This window comes from Papilio machaon, chromosome 16 (assembly GCF_912999745.1).
Source record: "Papilio machaon chromosome 16, ilPapMach1.1, whole genome shotgun sequence".
Taxonomy (NCBI): Eukaryota; Metazoa; Arthropoda; class Insecta; order Lepidoptera; family Papilionidae; genus Papilio; species Papilio machaon.
The window spans coordinates 3815439-3831881 of record NC_060001.1 but is presented as its reverse complement, the minus strand read 5'-3'; the positions used below and the strand labels follow the sequence as shown (position 1 = coordinate 3831881).

Sequence of the window (16443 nt, the reverse complement as noted above, 5' to 3'; positions counted from 1 at the left end):
TCCGTCTAGCCACCTTTCACAACGCGCGATAAGGAACTTCGTTCCAAAAACAGATTGTAGTTCCAGTATTGGAACCTCACGTTTGTAAAACAAAAATTTTCCAAAAGCCTACACATGTCTTGAATTCACTTAAAACACTGACTTCTATAGATATGGATATATTTGTTACGACATCAAAGATAGATAATTAACTCCATCTCTATGTTTAATTCGAATTCTTAACACCGCCAGCGTCAAAATGTCAAAAATCAAATAGTCACAAAATACCACGACTTATAGCCTGTCCATGTATAGAGGTTAGTGAATTAAAACAATTGCCCGGACCATATTTTTCCGAAATATAAAAATGTAAATTTTGGCGACAATATTTGTACTAAAGAAACAAACTAGTTTCATATTGCATTGTATAATATTTTAGATAACTTAAATGAACAAAATTTTCGTTTTTAAAAAAAATCTTTCCATAAAACTGAAATTTACTCATAATACATATTTCAACATAGGATACATTGACCAAAGTTCCTGGGAATTCTTTAGAATATCTGCCTATCCCTTTGAGGTAATGGTGTCATGTTCGTCATTTTGCACTTTCCTATGTTGTAATTATTATAGATGTCTTCATATACAAAAAAAAAACCATGAAAATTACAAATAAAAAATATAACATCTGATTAGGCGTCACTATGAATTATGTTGTGCATATTTCCTTTATCACAATTATTAATATAATACGTAATAAACTATCGAATTTTCTATGAAACAATATAATTCTTTAAATGTCATATCATTTTATTAAAAACTTTAAACGTCATTTAAAAAGTTTTTATTGCGTAAAACAACAATTCATCCAACAAAATATACAACATTATTAATAATATAATTTGATAGATGATAACACGAGAAAAATATTTTATATTGTATTTTGTACAGTTCCAAATGCAAGTATATTATATACGCAGGGTTGTTGAAAGAGGGTGGGGGGTTGTAAACAGAAGTGCCTGCTTCATTTCAAAATGATGACTAGACTCTTAAAACAATAATATAATGAGCATTAACAAAACATACAAAAAAAAAACCACACGTACATAGTATTTAAACATACTCGCAATGTTACCTAAAACATAGATATAATATACAAGGGAAATGTACAAAAAAGAATGCATTATAAAATGTGCACAATAACAAAGAAAATCACAACACCCTGTATGCCCTTGTACCTGCACATTGCACATTTCTATAGTTGACTACGTAACTTTGTTGTACAATGTGCAATGCAATGTGCAGTGCAATGTACGTCACTGTCACGTCACCGGATTTAGATTTCATGTTATTGTGCACAAGTAAAAAAGTACAGTCAACGTCGAAAGTTTTTCTTATGGAATTATGGTACAATTTTAATAGATTTTGAATTAAATTTGTTTGAAAAATTATTTTAATCATGTTTAATTTATTATAAACTAGCTTTTACCCGCGACTCCGTCCGCGCGGAATAAAAAAAATAGAAAACGGGGTAAAAATTATCCTATGTCCTATTCCTGGTTCTAAGCTACCTGCACACCAATTTTCAGTCAAATCGATTCAGCCGTTCTTGAGTTATAAATGGTGTAACTAACACAACTTTCTTTTATATATATAGATATAGATGTCACTTATTGGATGTGACGCTGACTGTACCACGAAGGGAAGCAATAATCACGAACCATTACGACAAAGCGAGCACGGTTTTGTCACAAAATGTACCAACTTAACAACTAACTAGTAGCATCATTTAGGTTGTAGTTCTACTACTGTCAAAATGCATTTATACTCTATATAACTTTCAAAAATAATAAAATTAACATATTGTCAATTGTATGCGCATAGAAAAACGACCACAACAAGAAACGGACCTCGTATTCAGATATCGGACATACACTCACAAGGATATGTTTTGCGACAAAAGCTTATAAAGAAATATTATTTTTAATAACAACAATCACCATATTCATATTTACAACGATATTTCTATAATGTAAAAAAAGGAATATGGGCTGAATGTTGATGCTTGATAAAGCGTGTGCTCGAAGATTTTGTGGTAGACAATTGACACCGGCCGAGGTAAAGCCAATCGACAAATATTCAGTCAACACTTGAGCAATCGCTGAAATGGACTAAGGTACTATCGCGTAGAAAAATAGCCGATGTTACAGATAGGAAATATAAGATTTTTCGCTAAATATCTATTGTTACTAGTGATTAATGACAATAGATACGATAAGAAAGTAAATTAAATGATTATATATGAATAAAAAATATTTATTCAATAGTATTTTCCTTTTTGTAGAATAATCTAGAAATAAATTTCTTTAGGTGATAAGAATTTGTAATCTTTAAGAAAGTTGTTTACTTCGATAGTACGTCGTATTAACTATTCGTTATCTTTTGAAATTTGGTTCATAAACAATTTATAAAACGCATTTGAAAAATAAACAGACAGATATTTTTTTAAAAAATTAACCAATAATTATTTAATACACGTATATTTTTATTTGAAATAAACAATAGAATTAGTTAAAATTGAAATAGTTTATATCATATGTAAATATGTCAGCGAAAAATATCTCATTGCAACCTTTCTGTAAGATGGAATTGAAAAAATTCATATAGAAAATATAAAAGGAAAGCCTCGCCCAGAAATGTCGGCGAGACGCCATTACACTAGCATGCAACATTAGCGAATTAAATGCAATATTATAAAGTGAACACTTTCGAGTTTGTATTTACAATAGAAAGGGGCGATAAACTCGCTTAAAGAAATAATTGTACGATTCAAAATCGTACATCTCATTGATATTCGAGTACATATTCACAAATCTTAATTAAAAAAAAAAATATCACTTAACGCTGTACATAAATCGTCGAAGGATCGATAGATCGTTATCGTTTTTTTTAAAAAAAACCTAAACTAGAGAACGTAACTATTTCACGTGTTTAAAATCGTGAGTAAAAGTTTCGTTTAAAACCACATTGAACACTTACAGTGTGGCAGAGTTCAGACCGAGTCCGGACGCTGGGAATGTGTGACGAGCCGCGCCGTAGTCAGTCGCACAGCCTGCACGCACCGCACACACCGCACGCACATCTCACATCTGACGACTACACGACGACGGTTACATCGAATACTATATTCACTAACTCAGACTTGAAAAGATATAAATTGTCATGAAGTATTGGGAGTCTCGTCTCGCGCTCGATGTGGAGGAGCGCGGAGGCGAACTTTCGTAGCTTCCATCGTCCCCGATCTGTCTACTCGCGCGCGTCATGCGCGAGCGAGAGGGCGCGATCGGCGACGCGGCATGCGAGAGCGGGAGCGCACTACTACAAGCGGTCCAATCGGAACTCGTGCTCGACCGCCGAGTCCGGCAACAGCGCACTTGGCTCCTCCAGCAAGTTGAGGTCGTCGAGGTCCAGGCCGGCTCGCAACTGCGCCTCTTCTCCGCCAAAAATGCCCGCGTCTAGTTCACCTGAATAATCTGAAATAAAAGATAATCTAATATATAAAATTGTCGTGTCACAGTTTTGTTCCCGAACTCCTCCGAAACGACTTGACCGATTCTCATGAAATTTTGTGAGCATATTCAGTAGGTCTGAGAATCGGCCAACATCTATTTTTCATAACCCCTCCCATTTAGTTTTTTTTAACTGCGCGCGGACGGAGTCGCGGGCGACAGCTAGTAAACAATAAAATAAAGAAATTCTAACAAGATTTTTTGAGATAGAATTTGTAGTAATAAGTGAACTCGGTCGTCTAGAATTCGGAGAGCACTGGGGTTCACCTGTGAGTATGATGTCGGGTATGCTGGCGGGCGTGGCGGGTCCGGTGGGTGCGGAGGGCGAGGCGAGCGGCAGCGGGGGGTACCCGCCGCCGCCCGGCACGGGGTCGCGCGCCCGCCGCGGCTCGTGCTGCAAGTGCTGCGCGTGCTGGACGTGCTGCCCGTGTTGCACGTGCTGTACGTGCTGCACGTGCGACGCCTGCGGCACAACGTTATACAGAACTTAAGTGTAACTCTTCGTCGAAGATAACTCATAAGTTATGTATCTCTTTTCGTAGGTGATGTCTTTTAAGAGATATATCTCTTTTTATAGGATAGATCTCATAAGAGATGTAACTCTTCGTCGGTTTGTTCTAAATACATTACTAGTTGCGATTACTTAGTCGAAATTGGGTCGTAATTTATTAAAATGTTTACAAACATTTTGTTTGCTGCTTATATCGATGGGTCCTACGTATAAGTAACAAAATAACAAATTGATGATTTTACTTTTTTATATTAAAAGCTACCTCTTAGTCTCGTTAACAACATGCAATAAATACAAATACTGTCAATTTGCACATTGGCCATAATTCGTAGGAACTATCGATATTCTTAGTAGAATCGGTCGTTGGCGCCAGAATCGGGACAGCTTTTGTTGTACTATAAGATAAAGAGAACGTACTTGAGAATACGTGAGTTGTGAATTCGTCGTCTGCGGCGAATGTGGTGAACTGTGGTTGATATAACTCGTGTTGTAACTCGACGTCGGAGGATCTAACTGCAAAATTACATTAAAAGTATTTCAGTATTTATTATAAACTAATAAAATAGTAATAAAAACATCACTTAACATCTATAACAACATAACAACGCTATAACAATAGAAAAGAAAGCGTAAAGATCACAACTTAAGCAAAAGGGAAGTAATATTAACAAACTTTAACGTGTAAAAAATATATAATAAATGTAAAAAATTACATAAACTAGTACATTGTAATAAAAATGCAAATAGCATGCGTTACCATGCATTTCCACGGCTTTAATAATAACATATATTATACTGTCAGGTTTATTAAATTGCTAGTAGTGGAAATCTATGGTTAATATTCAATGATAAAGTCGACAGGCCGTTTAATGTACTCCAGTGCCGTTTATCTGAATGCTTAAGTACTAAATATTCTACAAATAACTCAATGTACTTTCACTAACCACCTCATTACTAAAAGATTGTAAACTGTTCATGCTTTGAAAATCAGAAACTGAGCAAAAAAGCCTTTTATAAATTGAAAATAATATTAAATAATACTTAATCACCTTTAATGATACTACATTTATAGAATGTAACGATCGGAATATCATTTAAGGTGAAAGGAGATGAACAGTAAAAATTAATTCTATCAGTGTACCTAAATGTTCATTTCCTTGTCTCAATAGTGCGCAAAAGTAATAATAATTTGTACGTGCGTCTTTTTTGTTGTGCTACCTCTACATTATATATTTTTGTGGCTTCAAGACATATATAAAAAAATAAACATTAACTTTTAAATAAATAATATAGACATATTTATATAAAAAAAACACAAATATAAAGGAATACATAAAAAATATCATAATTTTTTAAAATGATATAATATTATTTGACCAACATAAAAAAATGCCGAATTGAATCTTTAAGTGATCTAGTGTAAAAGGTTATAAAACGTGTACGCAGTGTGCGGCTAAATATAATACGGACTGCTGTATGGATGAAATTTACCATTGCAAGTAAGATAATATTTTATCGTATAAACAACTGGAATGGGTCATATTGGCATTGGATACGTCTGAAAAAGGTGCTAATTTTCCATATATATTTCAAAATCCATACGACTAAAATAGTTACATCTGCATAAATTTTAATTTAGAATACAGCCCTGTACAACATGGCGTTATATCGTTTGATAAAAAACAATTTGAAAATATCTCTTTTTGTTGTTTCATGTGCCGTATAACCGATTGTTAACCACAAAATGCGTACAACTGGTAGAGATAGAGGTAGAGGTAGAGGTAGAGGTAGCACGTGAGGGGTATGAGGAGAACGTGTAGATGGGCGTACATTGTCGGATACTTGTACATGCGCGGTCCAGCCCGACTCCACCAGGCTCTGCACCAGCTGCGCCCACTCCTTGCCAACACCAACCGAACGTCACACACGTTTATGTACACATATATTGCACATCTTATACACTTTAACACGTCCAATGCCACCGATACTACTTTTTAGTATATTACATAAAAATCATAGTGGTACAGAACATATTAAACCTCATATAAACGTAACCATTTAAACCCTTTTGTCGCTGTTTCGATCTCTTTTCTCGTACATCTTTATCAGTGAACTGTTCTGAATTAACCAGGGCAGGATTTACGTATCGTTATAAAAATTCTTAAAGATTTTATTTTATTTTACACGAACATATATATTCTTCTGCTATTATAAAAAAATCTCTTAACTCATAGAGATGCGTAATATATTATATCATTGATGGAATAATTAAATTATGTTTAAACATATTTATTTGGTTGATACAAATTTCAAATTTGTTCTGAAATTTGATTTCTTTTTCTATTTAAAAAGTATATAACATTTATATGTTATATAGCTCGATTGTAGGTTCGATTGTATTTAAATATAGCGAGCACTTATGTGCTCGCTATATTTAAATACAATCGAACCGGGATAAGCGAGAAACCTCTATAAGCGAGAGTAATTGTTCGGTAAAACCTCTTATCCAGGTTCGACTGTACATGTGCAAGGCTGTGTACCTAAAACAAGTTTTTGAGAACTTTGTTTCTCGAATACAGTATTCACTAAAGGTTAACGCGCAATATTAAACGCTTCCTCTATCCGTCACCACTCGCCTCGCATTCGCCTCGGCATTAATTCGCCACCAATTGAGCGAGATAAAGATATAATATTGTGATACGTCATTCTCGCTTGCACGAGTCTCGCCATCACCTGTACAAGCGAGAATTTCTTAACGCTTTGTTGGCAAAATTATATATTTTGCTTCGCTCAATCGTCAATATTGACAAATGTACGTTAATCTTAAATATAGATATATATCGTGACATTAAAAAGCGGTGTAAAAACAACAATACTTATAATTACTTACAACTCCTTGCTATTCCATAGAAGCAGAGAAATATTTTAAATGTTTAATTTTCAATATAAAAAACAATTTTCAATACCTTAAATAATATTATTAAAATAATGAAAGAAATAGATTTGTTTTTGTCACAGAAAGAATTGAAAATAACTTATAACTATTTTTACCAATGTATGGATCACGATCATTGCGACGAAAAAAGTTACATGTTAACTAAATCTACAGACTTATTTGTTATAAGCATTGACTTTCAAATTAGGTGTAATTCACAAGATAAAAAAGTAAAACGTCACATAATCGAGTAAAAAATAATATGCACAATGATTCCAAATAAACTTAGTGAGGTTATGATGTAGAATAGCACTTTTGCAGATATAACTTTTTTCGTCACATGATCACTTTTCAATTAGCAAATAACATACTTTGTTAATAGAGTTATACAGTTTTCCTAGCATATAAATACATACCATAGTGATTTGTTCAAAGGGCTGCAACAACGCTTGGTGTAAATTGTTGTAGTCCGTCTGCGGTGACTCCACCGGACTGCCCGGACTGTGCATCTGGTACAAACAATATAACCTTAAACAAGCACCATTCACTTCAGATATACTGCAGATGTATCTTATCTTTGACGTAAATTAAGTGTAAGTAAAAAAACTAGGGTTCCAAAAATTATACAACCAAAGACAACAATTTTTGACTATGGTTAATTTGTTATTTTTCGTCTACTTTTTTTTAATACTTATTGTCAAACAAGAATATCTGACTTGATGAGAGGTACTGCTATCGCGGTTAGTTCTGTCAGAAAACATATAAAACCTACATAGTCATAGAAAATGTCATAAAGAAAAAGAAAAAAGAAAATATGACAGCTTCAGTACGAAAAAGACCCCATGACTTTATTGACATTGACAATGCTAATAAGCTATCATAATTTAGTTTGACTTATGTCCACAGATAAATCTATGCGTGTACCTGTATTTTAGACACATATTAAATTCACACAGACACAGATTAAATTCCTTGCAGACATAAATACTTACAGTTGGCGATGGTATGTTTATATTTGACGTTGAGGAATATTGTGAAGGCGGACTGCAGTGAGACTGATAGCCTGACGTCATCCACGTGTGGTCCAGTGGGGACATGTTCTGCAAGGAGACAAAACAACAACCATTAACAACAAGGGAAAATCAACTTTAACATATAGCAATAAGGTTTAAAATAAATAAAGGAAAAAAATGGGTAAAATATGCTTCTAAAGTAAAATTTTTTTGTTAGATTTAAAATTTCGTTTGGAAAATGGTTTATTTTTCCAAACGAAAACATAAATTGGTCGGCCAAGCAAGTACATGCAGTTAAAACACAGAGTTTGGCCATTTATTCATAAAATGTTACATTTTTATACGCAACAAAGAAATGAACAATAAAAAAAAATCTCACAAAATAGATTTTTTTAAGCTAACAATCCTTGCAATAAACGAACAACTCATTCACTCACCAAAAAACATTAAAATGAATAGAAATGACAAAAACAAATTTTAACAACTCTAGTATTACAATTTAATAACTGAAATCATAAGTGACAAAATATCTGGAATAAATTGTAGAAATTTTGTCGAGGAAATTAATGTACTTTTTAATATCAGCTTCCATCAAATAATTAACATATCTAATTAAATGTAAAAATCTATTTTGTGAGCAAATAATTGTAATCATTATATTAATCAAGAAAGCATATAGCGCGAAAATAAAGCTCATGCTAAAAGTAATATTTTAAAACTTGTATATTATTTACATATACTTTCAAACCAAAGAATATTTATAAACATTACCAATATTATCATTTCGTACCATCTTATGAAAAGATTTACATCTGTTATGAGATATCTTAAGAGATTTCTCCCTTCTTCCTTTCCCTTTTCGCCGGATACATCGATTTGAGATAACCGTTTTACCTTCAGCCCCTTTTTTAACCATAACCATCAACAATTGAAGAACCACTTATAAAATACCATCTTAAACTTTAACGTCATCATCATCAGCTCACTATACGACCCCACTGAGGGGGCTCTGAACCTACCCACACTGGCCCAGTGCGGGTTGACTTCACGCTTATCATTGAATTTCTTCTCAGATATGTGCAGGTTGCTGTATCACGATGTTTTCCTTCACCGTAAGAACGTCAGATAAATGTACATATATAAATCGAAACACACATTGGTACATGTCGGGATTCGAACCCAGGATTTGCAGATTGCAAGTCAAGTGCTTAACCCCTTAGCCACCGACGCTTTTATACGTATTCGTTGGAATTAGTAAGGCGTCGAAGTATTCAGTGTTTTTTTAACCTATTTTTTTTCTGACATCCTTTTTCTTTTTACACGACCACACATTTGTAACTCTTTAAATTGTAGTTGACAACTTATAAATTTCCAACCGTAAACAAAAAATCTGTTAAAAAATCTTGAGCAGACTTTTTGCTTTTTATTTATTTATTTCTTACTTTCCTCAAAGTTTATGTATAATGTATTTTATACTCTTTCATTCGTGTTAGCTTCTCCTTTCCAACTGTGTTGCCAGTAAGTAATTGCTCATAGGGAAAGGCCATCATTGTAATATTTTTAGCAATAAAATTTTTCAACAATAAAGACAAAATATTATTAAAAAAAACAGATGCCCTTCAAAAACATATTTGTCAAGTATTAAGATTTTTACTCAATATCCTGAGATATCACCGAATAAGGTGTTATAAGGAAAGTGAGTCATATAACTTTATTCCAGTATTGTAAATAATTGCAGTTAGAATAGAAAGATAATTAAACAAATACTAAAGTATTTGTTTAATTATCTTTCAACTCCTATTAGAGGAAATTTTTATCATTAAACACATGCATTTCATAATTAGTTATGTAAAAGAAACCGGTATGAATAAAAACAAGCCTTTGGTTGTATGAGAATTCTTAAAGCAAAAATCCTCCATTGATTGATGACAAAGCATATATCAGGATATTAAAAAAAATGCATGCAAATTTTGAGGGTAAAATTTAAAAATGAAATAGATAAAAGCTTTGTATAAAGCTGGAGTGTTTAATTTGGCATTGGATAAGTTAATTAGCAAGATTGTAACCGTTTGAATTTCAACGGTTAGATGAATAGATAGCATTTGTAAGCGAATCACTTGCGTAAGTGAATGGGCCTTGAAAATGTATTAAAAAAGGAGGTTATAAAAGAAAACGAACCTTATTATGATGAAGGTAATTATTTGTGTTTGGTACAGATAAGTGATTCTGAAATAAACAAAACATAAAAATGATTCGTGTTGAAAGCAAATAAACACAAAGGAAAATAACAACTCAAAAACATTTTACATGTCGATTTTTCATATTAGACTGCTATCACGACACTTTATGTAGCGGTCAAACAACGCGCAAACATTTTGCTGCAAATTTGCCTAAGATTTATTTTTCAGAAATGAAATCACACCATTTTCTATTTATACCTATAAACGACACATCGAAAATCAATCGCTGTCAATCTAATAAAAAAAAAATAATAATTTATTGCAAAAATCGATTCAGTCATCAAATTCGCTTCAATTAAAATCATCGATTAATCGATTTTAAATGGTAATCGATGTTTGTGTATCGACTCACCGTTGCGGCAGGGTCTCTGTAGTGCGTGTAGTCTCTGTGCCTGTGCGCACTGACCTGTGCGTCGTAGTGGTCGTGTGTGCGCAGTGCGGAGGCCGGCGTGGGCACGGTGGCGCCCACCGGCGAGCCAGACGCGGGCGACAGTCCGCCCGTCGCCGGGGACACGCTGCCGCCGCCCGGGGACACCGCGCCGGGGGAACTGGGGCTCTGCTGTTGTATCACATTGTACCAATACTTCATACACATTTATACAAAGTCGCTATCCCAATATGCGAAATCTAAGTAATAAAAGTACGTTAATCGTTAAATTAGAAACTTGGAGACGTGCTGTCATTTTGTTTAAATTACGTGCCACGCCACGCTCGTAAGTTCAACTATGTTGGGCGACTGTCGGCGACTCGAATGGTAAACCAACGAGTTGATAATTGATATATGTGAAGTTCGCGTGCAAGTGTGATGCATCAGAGCATCCGGGAAAGACGTGACCAACAGGACCAAAACAAAAGAAGGTTCGAAATAGTATATTTCATTACGAGTATATAAAAGCATGAGTATGTAATAGCCCACATTCCGAACGCTCTTCGCTCCTGCAATACGCCACTTTTTGAGCAACTGTATTAAAACTTTTTACTCGTGCCTTCTCTTTCCCAACTGTAAAAATGATGTCTATTAAAAAGAAAAAACCAATCACGAAGTTTTTACAAAAAAGAAATCATTGAAGTTTTTATGATTCATGCAAATATTTCTAAAAAGAAGCTCCTAATTTGTTACAATATCAGATTTAATGATTTGATTCAATGAATTAGGTTAGGTTTCATTTTATTTCATCTCATTAAATTTCATTTTCATTTCATATCAATAAAAATAATCTACTGAAACCTTGGCTGTTTGGGCATGGTTCCCTTTGCCTACCCAGAATGGGCGAAGAAAACAAAAAAAATCTTTGTTTGTATTCTTTTACGGTTGGCGCCATTTTTCAAACATTTTAGTTAGTTGAGTTTATTGTGTTTTTAGCCGACTTCAAAAAGAAGGAGGTTATCAATTCGACTGTATTTTTTTTATTATTCTAATAAATTGCTTATTTTTTTCGCAACCGTATTAAAATAGTTGTTTAGTACACGTGCGGAACTGTCATTACAACTGGTTCCTACTGTCAACCCTCACCTCCGGCTGCGCCTCGGCTCGGGTAGACATTTGTCGGAACTCTTTGCAATGACAGGCTTTCCGCACTCGTAATGAAATATACTATAATGCATTCATACTTGTCTCTAATACTAATGTGTTATAGAATGTACAGTCAAATTACTATTTTAAACAAGTGTCGCACAATAAGTGCGAAATTAGTATGTATAATTTTGGTATGGTTAACTGTTAACGATTAACTTTAACTTGCGTTAAATTTTCGAGAATTTAACGCTTTAACGATTAACGAAGTTAATTTTTTAATTAACGGATTAACGATTAACGAAGTTAACTTTTCGATTAACTGTGCCCACCTGTGCATATGATATTAGAAAGGATAAAAACCTATTTGCCTATTAAAAAATCATATCATAAGTAATAATAGTAGTAAGTTTATCACCCATTTCTGAGCAATGTCACTTGACACTTATAATTTCATTGGATGGAAAATTTGTCATAGATTGTAGCTCCCATTATGTCAGATCTAAATAGGTAGGGTATTTATTTCTATACATACATATCTAGGGTGGTAGTCGGGCGAGGTTCGATGCGGCAGGTAGTGCGCGGTGTGCGTGGCGTGAGGCGGGTAGTGCAGCAAGGTGAGGTCGGGTAGTGAGCCGCCCGGCACCTGCAGCTCCCCACACGCTAACCCGCCGCTCCCCACACCACCCCCACCCCCGCCACCGCCCCCGCCGCCGTCCCCGCCGCTCTCGTACACACTAACATATCAAATACATACTAAAATAGTATTATTGTTTTTTTTTCATATCAAAATGTGGCAACGAGAAAAAGATCAATTTAATTCGCCGAAATAGCGAAGCGACTGTTGCCCATAGACATCCGCAAATCTTGTTTTTTCACCGGTGATTCGGCCCATTTGTGTACCCAACAAATATTGTTGTTGCAAGATCTACCACTGTTACTATTGTTTTCAGATATTTTGGTGGCTCTTCATTTAGCGCGATACGTTGCGCAGAATAAATTTTGAGGCATATATATGAAGAGCACTGCGCAGCGCAGCGCAGATGACCATGAACCATCAATGTATTTGAAAACATTCATAACTAAAGTAAAATTTACTTGTAACTAATTTCAACTTTATTCTGAAATGTAAAAACAAGACAATTTATTTTGAATTCAACATACAAATGTGAAATAGCTATAAATTGAAAAAAGTCATACTCACTTGTTATTGTTTGGTATTCTAGGAATTTCACAAGACGAGCGAGGACGATTTGTGGGATTCATACCTAGCGTTGCCAGCACATCTAGATGGATATCTGGTCCTGAAATGTATTTAACTAAAAATAACAATATGAACAATATAACCTATAAATATAAAAATTGTAAAAAAAATTACACAAAAAGTTTCTAATCGATGGAATAGATTTCAACAAGAAATATTTTTAACTTTAGGATTCAGATTTCAGAAAATATTATTTTTAAAACAATCTCTTTAACCGACTGTACTTCACTAATTACATTTGAGAGCTGTAACACAGTATGACGTCACAAGAGTAGAGATTTACCTCTGCGGTGGTTCTGATGCGGGTGGAGATGCGGGTGCGCGTGTGAGTGCAGCGGGTGGTGGGGGGAGAGCGGTGGTGCGGGCTGCTGCGTCTCGCCGCAAGACTGATGCAGCGCAGAATCCGAGTTGGTACGCCGCCAGCTGCTATCCGGAGGCGGACTGCAATTTTATACGGAGATACAGTCAAAGAATTAAATACGCTTCCCACTTACGAATATCGTACAGCAAACTATTACCATAAGAGTTTGAATTTAGCATGTAGCTATTTTGCTATGACAAGATTTGTACTGTTTTTTTTTTTTTTTTTTTCATGATTTTAATTTGTCTTAGTTAAAATCCTATACATTCAACATTTAATCTCTAATCAAAACCAGTTTTAAGTTTTTTTTTTTATTTCCAACTTAATTTCATACTAGCTGTCAGCCAAATTTCAGAGAGGTTCCATGCAGTTGTTCTGGAGATACCTTGTAACAAAAATCCATCCATCCATCCATTCAAGCATTCACATCTATCTATATATATAAAAGAAAGTCGTGTTAGTTACACTATTTATAACTCAAGAACGGCTGAATCGATTTGACTGAAAATTGTTGGGCAGGTAGCTTAGAACCAGGAAACGGACATAGGATAATTTTTACCCCGTTTTCTATTTTTTATACCGCGCGGACGGAGTCGCGGGAAAAAGCTAGTTTATAATATAACTAAGATTTAAACTAGAACAATATATATTGAAACAGCATTTCAATGATAATTAATAATCTCAAAATAATATGAAAAAAAATTTATATGTATTTCTTTTCAACATATTGAAACAAATCAATCTTTATTCACAGTACTGTAGCCAATACAAGCCAACCCAAAGGTAATGCAAAATATTTCCTGTTCATATAGTCATGATGCACAAACAATTAATTTATAAATTATGAATGAGATTTCCAAGAATGAATCAACAATGTAACTTTAACTAATTCAATGTGTCACACTTACCTCAAATAGACACTGCTTCCATAAGGGCTAGTGTCATGTTTTCGATCGGCCGGTCTTCTCATGGGACCGACTGAAGACGACGCCCTGCCTCTTTGTACAGGTGTCCGTGATGGAGATGTGCCTCCACTTCGCCCACCGCTCATCCCATATTGAGTTGGTATTGGATTTTCCTCAGGCTGTAATGAAATTTAATAAACACATATAGTATTTCATAATAATAACACATATAGCAGAGATTATCAGCAAAAATATTTTGCTATAGTTCCTATAAGATTTATAAAATTTCCAATTAAATACCAATGATTAACTATGGATATGTTTTTGATTGACAAAAGAGTACAAGTATTAAATTCATATATTTTAAAATTTAAACAAGTAAGCCACAGCACATCTGAGACTCACACATCTAGTAATAAATTTTTCAATGCATATTTTAGAAAATGAATTAATAAATTAATAATATCATGCAGCTAATTTAAATTGCAACACATAGTTGCTAAAATATTTAAAAAAAAAATATTGTAAATATAAGGACATTTCTGTCAAATAGTGGAAACTATTAAAAACAAAGGACATCATGCTATTTTGAAAGTAATAACATTAAAGTGCTAAGTAATATGAGACTATAAATATATTTTTTTTTAACCAGCACAATAACAACAACTAAATGATGTGTAAGATATAGTAAAGTCTAACATTAATTTGTTTATAGAATGAACACATGTAGTATGGTAGCCAGTACAGAAAAAAAAAACTAGTAGCGCACATGTTACAAAGTAAATACAAATTCATTCAGCTTTCTGTTCTAATAATTCTCAAGGATAATAACTGAATTATGGTAAGATCCTATTAATTCTATACACAAGTGCAAGATAAAATGATAAATAAATGAAATTACATTTGATAAATCAAATTTTCTAGCACAGATCTCTACAAAAAAATATAAGAAACTTCTACAACAAACACAGGGTTTTTTAACAAGTTTCGCTGTGAAACCTTTTTGGTTTCTGGTTCAGTGGTTGGTGGCTGAGGTGCAGCAACATTAGGAAGAGATCCGCTTCTATATGTGCCAAGCATCTGTTGTGTAGGCTTTAGTGTTGTGTCAACATTCTCTACAGGTTCTGGTGGTGGTACAACTCTTGCACGACGGCTACTTGAATTGACCTGCAACCATGTTGCTTCAACATCCCTGTCTGACTTTAACATGTAACATTTCTTTCATCTTATCTTCACATTTGATGCTATTATTTCTGATCCTTGTGTTTATATACATATTTAACATTGAATTGCAAAATTATCTATGAAGGTTCCATGTTATTTTAGTAGATTTATTGAAACAACAACATACAATACCTTTTATTTTAATTATACAATTGATAATTTCGAAAACTTTATGCAAATCTAAACGTATTGATAATATTATGTTTACATTAACATGGTAAACTTTCGGTTTGTAACTTTCATCGAGGAGTGAATTTGCGAATTATTGAATTAAAATAAAGTGTTTAAAGCTTCTTAAAAATAACAATAGGCAATAAGTTATAATACAAATTATGGGACAAAACAAGATAGTCATTGTGTACAGTTCATATTAAGTTAGAATTAAACATTAATTTATTATTAAGTCGCAATAGTCGTATTGTAATGATTATTGTTTACGTCGGCTCGCACATTTGACGGCCAGGAAGTATTGGCCTGAGTAAATAGGCGACATACCTTATTGGTTGCATCGGAAACTTCACGCATAATTTTTTCAAAAGCGGCTGTTTCTTCTGCCTGCTTTTGATTGTGTAGAGCAATTTTTTCACTAAATTTTCGAGGATTCGCCATGATGATCAACAAACATTTATTATTCTCTATTTTACATCACAATTTTCTTTAATCGTAATACAAAACGCGCTTGTCTGTCAGATAGCAAGCTAATAATTGCCATTGAAGAAAATAATGAAGTTCCCCCTTCGGTACAGACTAAAGAGTATCAGACAGTTCCATCTTAACCTTAATTTTAATTTGAATTTAAAGATAATTGTGGAGCGGATTAAAAAAAATAATGCACTCATTTAATTTAGTGCTCACAGTTAACTTAGGGACCCAAACGATCAACAAAAGATTTTGGATATAGCGATAAATTATCATTTCTTAAGATTGAT

General features: G+C 33.8%; 1 protein-coding gene across 1 annotated transcript; it reads right to left on the bottom strand.

Annotated features, from left to right (window-relative positions):
• Positions 1 to 2916: 2916 nt before the first annotated feature.
• Positions 2917 to 16196, bottom strand: LOC106716501 (CREB-regulated transcription coactivator 3). Its single transcript, XM_045681549.1, has 12 exons — positions 16010 to 16196; positions 14294 to 14469; positions 13308 to 13465; positions 12965 to 13064; positions 12296 to 12497; positions 10654 to 10803; positions 10186 to 10233; positions 7987 to 8094; positions 7411 to 7503; positions 4473 to 4572; positions 3816 to 4034; positions 2917 to 3512 (listed from the first exon to the last, which is right to left on the bottom strand). The coding sequence occupies exons 1-12, from the start codon at positions 16121 to 16123 to the stop codon at positions 3358 to 3360; spliced, it is 1623 nt and encodes a 540-aa protein (XP_045537505.1). The 5' UTR covers positions 16124 to 16196; the 3' UTR covers positions 2917 to 3357.
• Positions 16197 to 16443: the final 247 nt, after the last annotated feature.